The 9053-nt window shown below is 42.9% G+C and overlaps 1 protein-coding gene across 1 annotated transcript; it reads left to right on the top strand.

Annotated features, from left to right (window-relative positions):
• The first annotated feature begins 868 nt into the window (after nucleotides 1–868).
• On the top strand, nucleotides 869–7271 carry cyp26c1 (cytochrome P450, family 26, subfamily C, polypeptide 1). The gene is made up of 6 exons (XM_087802298.1): nucleotides 869–1075; nucleotides 2739–2963; nucleotides 3039–3314; nucleotides 3670–3828; nucleotides 4520–4927; nucleotides 6914–7271. Exons 1-6 carry the CDS (start codon nucleotides 869–871, stop codon nucleotides 7256–7258), a joined length of 1620 nt encoding a protein of 539 aa, XP_087658424.1. The 3' UTR covers nucleotides 7259–7271.
• The last annotated feature ends 1782 nt before the right edge of the window (nucleotides 7272–9053 follow it).

Raw genomic sequence — 9053 nt, forward strand, 5'->3', positions numbered from 1 at the left:
AGTAAACATTGCAAAATGAGTTACAAACCGGTTGAAATCAAAAAGTTAGATCTTCCATTTTTTTCCTGTTATCTTATTGGTCAGTCTAATTATATTTTAATAACGAGGTTCATGGATGCGGGGTCGTGTGAGGCTCGTGGGTGACTTGTGTCCTGGGGTCACTCTGACAGTTCAGCCAATGATCCCCGTGAAAGGAACAAGTGGTTGAAAATGAACGTCTCGGATCGAGGCTCGTGCTTAATATGTTCTTTATAAATGTGCGTTTGACCTACATTTAAAAAAAACAAACAACATATTAATGTTACTTATTAATTATTTTATTAAGGAAAAATATATTTGAACACAGTGAAGATTATGTCGTTCTCAACAACTGCATTAGTTTCCTCTTATATACATTTAAATTGCGTAGAAATATTTTCAACAAACGTAATAATCTGTGAGTTACTGTCCATCAAGAGAGTGATTGACATGCAATTTGGTCAACGATTCAGAACAAATCAATCTCAAGATATTCACTCTAGACCTGATGTCTTTGATTCAAGTAGACATCGTGTCCTATGATGCTGTACGTGTAGGTTTGAAGAGTGTGTAGGTTTGAAGAGTGTGTATGTGTGAAGAGTGTGTATGTGTGAAGAGTGTGTATGTGTCTATGTGCACACATGGCTGCAGTGATTGCAGTGACGTCACAGAAATGAAAGAAGACCTTTGTCTACATTGATTTGTGGTGTGACGCCCCCTCCTGGACACTGTTCTGATTTTGCATATTTATTTGACCAGCTTTAATTGGTGGAACATTTCCAAGCGGGCGAGACGGGCTGGTGAGCGAGTGGACGCAGGTTTGACTTCAGACGGTCTTCATCTTCATCAGATGTTTCCACTGGCTCAGTTCGGCGCCTTGTCGGCCCTGGTCGCGGCCCTCACCTCGGTGGTGTCGGCCCTGCTGCTGCTGGTTCTGACCCGGCAGCTGTGGAGCCTTCGCTGGAGTCTCACCCGCGACAAGGAGAGCAGCCTGCCACTGCCAAAGGGCTCCATGGGCTGGCCCCTGGTCGGGGAGACCTTCCATTGGCTGTTCCAGGTGAGCAGGGGCGTCGGGAGGCGCGAGGGTATTTACAAGCGTTCCACAGGTACAGACTGTCACTACGTTCCTGCGTATCCTTCACATTCCACACTCTGAGTAAAGTGGTGCTTTAGTCCAGGTGACAGTTCAACACCCCTGGAATCCAAGGGTGTCAACATACTGTAAGAAAGTCTAGCTCCTCTGAACATCACCCGCCAGTCAAATCCCTGCTCCAGTCAAACTGAGACAATCTACTGGGTAATAAACAGAGAAAAAACTAAAACTATTTTTTTGCCCATTATACGCTTGTGTTAACCAGGGAAGGGATTTGTTGAACTAGATTTTTACACATTGACATCACATTTACAAACTAATCCAGTAACATGGTGTAAATAAAGAGTTTAACATGATGGTCTGGACCATGAAGTCAAACGTTGAATCAGCTTCTGTTTACAGAACTTATCTTCGTCTGACATCTGTTAATCACTGTTGACACCTTAGGTTAATGTGAGAGAAGATGTTTATCACAATTTGAGTTTGACTTGAAAGTGTAAACAACAAAGTACTACAAACTACTTTGTATTTTAATTATCAGGGGAAAGACCTTCTAAACAAGGGTTTGAGTTCATAAGATTTCATTTACATTTTAAATAATATCTGCTCTTTATTACACATCATTCAGAATACACCCTTTATTTCTTGACAACTGAGAGCTACCTACCTACCTACCTACCTACCTACCTACAGTACCTACTTACTTACCTACCCACTAATCTACCTACCTACCTTTCTACCTACCTACCTACCTACCTACCTACCTACCTACCTACCTACCTACCTACCTACCTACCTACCTACCTACCTACCTACCTACCTACCTACCTACCTACCTACCTACCTACCTACCTACCTACCTACCTACCTACCTACCTACCTACCTACCTACCTACCTACCTACCTACCTACCTACCTACAGTACCTACAGTACCTACCTACCTACCTACCTACCTACCTACCTACATACCTACCTACCTACCTACCTACCTACCTACCTACCTACCTACAGTACCTACAGTACCTACCTACCTACCTACCTACCTACCTACCTACCTACCTACCTACCTACCTACCTACAGTACCTACAGTACCTACCTACCTACCTACCTACCTACCTACCTACATACCTACCTACCTACCTACCTACATACCTACCTACCTACCTACAGTACCTACTTACTTACCTACCTACATAACTACCTACCTACCTACAACACTTATTGTGTGATTTATGTTTAAAAGCTTCAAATAAAACAAGGTGCTGATTGTTGGTGTCAGATCCATATTCTTTAAATCTAAGTCCTGTCTTTCCTTCCTTACCGCCTTCCCTTTTCTCCGGCGTACGTCGCCTGATCAGGGCCACCTCAGTACCAACATAGCAATTGAATCTGAGGTCATTATTGGAAGCATGTCTATAGACAGATTATCCAGCGAAAGTTTCAGCAGTCAGTCCAGTTCACCGGTGTGTTGGTGACGTAGGATGCTCAGATTCCACTCTGAATCTAGACAAAATTTGAACTGACAGGAAAACTAGTTCACGTTGAATAACTCTACAAACCAGTCGCGTCATTATCGGCCACTTCATGAAGATATTTCCTGACGTTTCTTCCGATGTCTCCACCAGGGCTCAAACTTCCACATCCTTCGCAGAGAAAAACACGGAAACGTGTTCAAGACTCACCTGCTGGGGAAACCTGTTATCAGGGTCACAGGTGCTGACAACATTCGTAAGATCCTGCTGGGCGAGCACAGTCTGGTCTGTACCCAGTGGCCCCAGTCCACTCGCATCATCCTAGGACCCAACACACTGGTCAACTCCATCGGGGAGCTGCACAAGAAGAAGAGGAAGGTGAGTGAAGCAGCGACGACTGTTGATCTGAACCTGGATATATTCACACAGGTGTTTCTGTCCCGACCCTCTTAGATCCTTGCTAAGGTGTTCAGCAGGGTGGCGCTAGAGTCTTACCTGCCCCGGCTGCAAGAAGTGATCAAGTGCGAGGTCGCCAAATGGTGCGCTCAGTCCGGTTCTATCGACGTCTACGTTGCAGCCAAATCCCTGACGTTCCGGATCGCCATCCGGGTTCTTCTGGGTCTGAGGATGGAGGAGGAGCGGCTGGTATATCTGGGCCAGATCTTTGAGCAGCTGATGAACAACCTGTTCTCTCTTCCGATAGATGCTCCGCTCAGTGGACTGCGTAAGGTATGACCACAATAAATCTCTTCAGAACCTTCAGAGACAAAAAGTTTTTCTTTAGGTTTAAGATTTTTTCCCCAATATATAAAAACAATGTACGAATCTTCATGTGCTAAAAACTACCTGACAAAGTGACTGAGTAGAGATTTAGGGTGAGGTTTCACTTCTCATCTGAGAAGCTTCTTTAGTTCCTAATGAACTGGGGTTTGGAACTTAAGAAGCTTCGAGGATGAGAAGTGAAACGTCTAGATCTCTACACAGTCCAGTTGACTCGCTTTTGAACCTCTTGGACAACCATGACCCTGATGAATGAGGACCTTCACGGACATACCTGATACCTGGTTTTCGTTGTTCTCTCCAGGGGATCAAAGCTCGCAAGATCCTTCACGACCACATGGAGAAAATCATCGAGGAGAAGATGGAGCGCCAGCAGAATGAAGATGAATATCATGATGCCTTTGACTACATGATGTCGAGCGCCAAGGACCTCAGCTACGAGCTCAGCATGCAGGAGATGAAGGTAACGTCTCCGTTAAAGTTACAATAAATGTTCAGGAAATCAAGGATATCTCTCTAATTAGAATATACCAACAGAAACACTTTAGCGTTAGCTTGACAAGCTAATGGACACTTTAAAAGGTATGGTAGGAGATGATCTTTCTTGGACTACTGTACTTCTTAAACTCTCAAATTCTTTACAAAACAATGAAAATGTTCAGTCACTTGTGTAACAGTGGAAAAAAGCAAAACTCGTACAGAACATGTACAAGAAATAATCAATGTTTTTTCTTTTATAAAAGTTTTCTGTCAATGAGGAATTATTAATTATCACTTACTACCAAGGCTACGTGCATTATGAGCATATTGTTCTTATCATTTATCTTTTATGTGGCTTTAAAGAAGAAGTTAAACCAGATTATATTCAGTAAAAATAATGCCTCCTACCTCCTCCTTTATAAACAGCCATTAATTACTGACTTACTTAATTTGCCCAATTGAAAAAAAATGTTTTTGTTGAATTATTCATGAGGAACCATTGATATTGGGAATGGTGGTTGATGTGAAGGTTCACTTAACTTTAGGAAAGAAAGTATATTCTATATATTCTTTGTTTAATAATTCTTTATTGGATTTGGTTAAATATGTGAGAAAGTTGGCAATTTGATCAATCTGGGAAGAAGAAAAGATGAAACCAAGAATGTTTCTTCCAGGAAACAGCAGTAGAACTGATCTTCGCCGCTCACTCCACCACTGCGAGTGCGTCCACGTCGCTGATCCTGCAACTTCTCCGTCACCCGCCGGTGGTGGAGCGCGTCAGAGCAGAGCTGGAGGCTGAAGGACTGGGCCACGAGTCCTGGTGGGACAACCATCCCACCTGTGTCACCACAGACACGGTGGAGTCCGGCGACGACTCGGAAACGAGTCGCATGTTGAATCACGGACCCCAAACGCTGCGTGACGAGAACGGCCCTCCACCATCTCAGTCCCGCATCCCAGTCCTGACCCTGGACAAGCTGAGCCAGCTCCGCTACGTGGACTGTGTGGTCAAAGAAGTTCTGCGGTTCCTGCCGCCAGTCTCTGGTGGTTATCGGACCGTCTTACAGACCTTTGAACTAGATGTGAGTAGAATCTTTTCACTCGATTATTCACCACATGACATCAAAAGATCCTTCTCACTGACTTTCGTAGCCATTCTCAAAAACCTTCCAAAACAGGCTTAAAGGTCACAATGAAAAACAAAGTATTCCTTCGTCGTCACAAACTCCAGATTGGGAGCAGAAAATAAGGTTATAGACGTTTTTAAAAGGTGGACTCATCCTTTAAAAGGTCATCGACCCCAGACTTAGGGTAGAGATGTAGCTTCTCTCCAGTGGACCTCCTGAAGAAGAGCTCACGGCCACCTTGAACTGTTCCTTCAGAGGTCGACCAGCCATGATGGCCTCAGTCAGCCAGCGACACATAAAAGCCGACCGTTGAAAAATAAGAAATAAAACATGTGAGGTACCGCAGGGCTTGCGTAACCCTACATGGTCCCCTGCCTTCACCGAACACCTCATTTCCAGTGTTCATGGCGGAAGACCTTGTGAGGTCCGGAGAGTTCTCAGAAAGCTATTGTGGGCCATATGACGCCATTGCAGCAACTCTTCTCGCCGCGCAAACACTGGATGGTGGAGAAGTAATTGCAGTGTGGAAAATGTCATTATACATGTTCATTCAAGTGCGTCCTTCGGTTCCCCCACACACCCTGCCCACCCCCCACCCCCTCCCCGCAGTGGCCAACACCAGCAAATCATAGTTGTTGAAATAATTGGGGTTTGAACGAACAAAAAAAAAGAAAGAAAATCGGTGTTCGTGGAAAATTGAGGACAAGTGAACAGACGGAAAAGTCAAAGGATTGAGGAATTTTTTCATTACTCTATGCTAAAGAGAAAAACATTTGAAAAAAGAAGTGGAAAAATATTATTATAAATATTATAATACAATAAACAATTACAAAACAACAGCACAACGACAAGGGACAACTAATGTGAAACTTCAACTCTCCTGACATGTAGTAAATGTTCTTCTCTCCAAGATCCAGTAAGTTCCTCATCATGACCATGTTTTGATCTTATTACTTTATAAAGTTGCTCTGAAATCTTGGCGAACGAGAGGTTACGAGAGTCGATTATGGCGCAATAATGGCTTCACTGCTCCTCCAGCTGTAATCACGCCACGCTATGTTTATACAACGAGTCCTTTGGAAGTGGAGTCTTCCGGGGTTGATGACGCACGATGATATACCTTGATGTTTGACCAATCACAGCAGAGTGGGACGTGGTTGAGGTCAACAACATTTCATCTCCAGAGAAGCAAAGTGTTTTCAGTGGGCGGAGCCTAAGATCATTTTCTAATGTCAATATTTCAATGAAAAGAGAGTTTTGTACAAACACACACACACTGATGATACAATAGAGTCACACATCACAACACACACACACACTGATGTTACAATAGAGTCACACATCACAACACACACACACAGTGATGTTACAATAGAGTCACACATCACAACACACACACACAGTGATGTTACAATAGAGTCACACATCACAACACACACACACAGTGATATTACAATAGAGTCACACATCCCAACAACACACATTAAATCAACACAATAGTTGAACTTTAAGTAGTTGACCTGTGGGTTAAGAAGTTGCAGCTTTAATTTTCAGCTCAGGATACAATTATGTCATTGTGTTCCTGAGCAAGACAACTTACACTAATTGTTCCTGATGTTGCGCTTGTTCGCTGCATCGCAGCCTACTCCCACCAACGTAAGAATGGGTAAAAATGATTTTAAGTCGCTTTGACGAAAATGGTGCTAAATGCGTAAATGTCCGGTTCAGTCCAACAATCAGTCCCAAACACTATGTTAAAACAATTACTGTATATCTTTAAAATTCCCCCGAAAACCCACAATAACTTATGTAAAAAGGTACAAACTCGACAGGTAGAAAAATGATTCAAATAAAGTATGAGATGAATTATTGTACGGCTGGTACAAAGTTCTCCAAAACCAACACGTTACTTCATATTCATGTAGTTCATTTTTCTTCCAGGGCTTCCAGATCCCCAGAGGCTGGAGTGTCATGTACAGCATCAGAGACACTCACGAGACGGCGTCGGTCTTCCACAGTCCGGAGCTCTTCAATCCAGACCGGTTCGGGCCGGAGCACGACGAGAGCAAAGCGTCTCGCTTCAGCTACGTGCCTTTCGGCGGCGGCGTGCGCAGCTGCGTCGGGAAAGAACTCGCTCAGATCATCCTCAAGACTCTGGCCGTGGAGCTGGTGGGCTCCTGCAAATGGACCCTGGCCACGGAGAACTATCCTAAAATGCAGACGGTGCCGATCGTTCACCCGGTCAACGGTCTGCACGTCTACTTCACGTACAACAGTCTGCTCTGAAAACAGTCCTGGTCACCACCACTGTCAGGTCACCGACCTCCAGCTGATCCAGAACATACTGAGGTGACTCACAGAGGTTCAGTGTCGCAGAATATAAAATCAATTATTATCACCTGACCAGGTTTTATACAAGGATGAGCCACAACATTACGACCACATACAGTATTGGGTGAAATAACATAAAGACCTTACGAGTCAGAATTTTGATTTTATAGAGTCTGAACTGACAGAGTTTGTACATAAAGTCACAACTTCACCTCGGAACGAGGACTTTGAGACGGTCTTGGATCTGTGTTCTGTGAAGCTACAGGCAGTGAATACGTACTTTTGGTACTTGGGGTGACTCTGAGGAGACTCCATGACAAACTCGAGGATGGCTCGCGACCCTTGTGGAAATCCAAGAGTTTGGCAAAACAAAGACGAAAGTGGCCACCTGGCTTCTTTCGGCAGTGGTCAGTACCTTTCTTACAAAGCATCAACAAACCTAACACTTGAACTCCACCAGGGCCTGACAATGACTATTATTCAGAAGAGAAATAAAGAATGTGGCACAGCTTCGCTGAACTATGAAATGAAGTAGCGCTCTGACTTTTTTCAGACGCAACACTAACAACTTTAGAACATAGAAAACATTGTTTAGACCTTTTATTTTATCACTGAAAGTACACTAATGTTATTATTATTGTTATTATTATATTATTATTATTTTTATTGGGATTTTATTCCATCATAATGTGCTGTGAAATCAATTGTCTTGGATCATGGAAGGAGATAGCACTTTTTCTGCTTTACTGTATATATTTGTTGTTGTTTGTAGTTGTTGTACAGTTGTTGTATAAAGTTAAATACAAGAAAGGACTGACTGATGTTTTGAGTCTGTGGCTCTACTTTTACAGACATTATGTGCTAAGCATTGTTGCGGTCCACAACCCAACTTGTCATCTTTTCTCCAGGGACAAAACTTACCTTTAAAAACCTTGTTCAGTACAAATGTGTCTGTTTAGTCTTGTGTATCCTCATCAAAAGTGTGTGAAGCTAATTTCTGTGTAGCTGTTGGATTTAGATGCTCACATTCCAACGAAAAATGAAACGAATGGAAACAAAACGTTAGAAATGCAAAGTTTAAAAGAAAGAAAGGTGGTTGCAGCAAGTTCACAATTTTTAGTTTTTGGGTGGCAAAAGTGAAATAACGATTTTTGCATTGTTAGCAACTTTGCTAACAAGTAGCCATATATTTGGTAGTAGTCAAGCTACCTTGTTTAATTGAGAACATTTCCCTTTGAGTGGTAACTATGAATGTTTATGGACAGTATTTAAGAATGTTAATTCCTTAGCTCTACAGTTTGGGTAAATAAACATGTTAAATTACAGGTTTAGTGTTCCCTTGAAATTCCTTCAGTGTTAGGAGACTCTTCACCTAACACACCGAACACCTAAACCACTGATCTCAGCTGCAGCTAAATAATTGAGTATTTCAGTAAGCGGTCCCAACATTTTTGGAGACCCTTGTTCCAAAAGATCTTCACGACCCAAAGATAGTCTGAAGGCAGCCACGTTGCCATGAATCTCCTTTGAGAGTTGATAGCTTCTAGCTAGCTAGCCAGTCAGTACCGGGGAGATTTGGGAACCAGCAAAAAAATAGGGAAACTTGATGTCTCCGTGTATATGCTGTTCTTTTCAACGACATATATGCTGATGGTGAGATAATGCATTGACGAAATAATAACTCTGAGAACCGTTCTAGCCACAAAGTCTTTGAGATCTTCCTCTATCAATTCTGGTCATAAGGATTTGG

The sequence above is a fragment of the Callionymus lyra genome, chromosome 11 (genome assembly GCF_982586985.1).
Source record: "Callionymus lyra chromosome 11, fCalLyr1.hap1.1, whole genome shotgun sequence".
NCBI classification, from domain to species: Eukaryota; Metazoa; Chordata; class Actinopteri; order Syngnathiformes; family Callionymidae; genus Callionymus; species Callionymus lyra.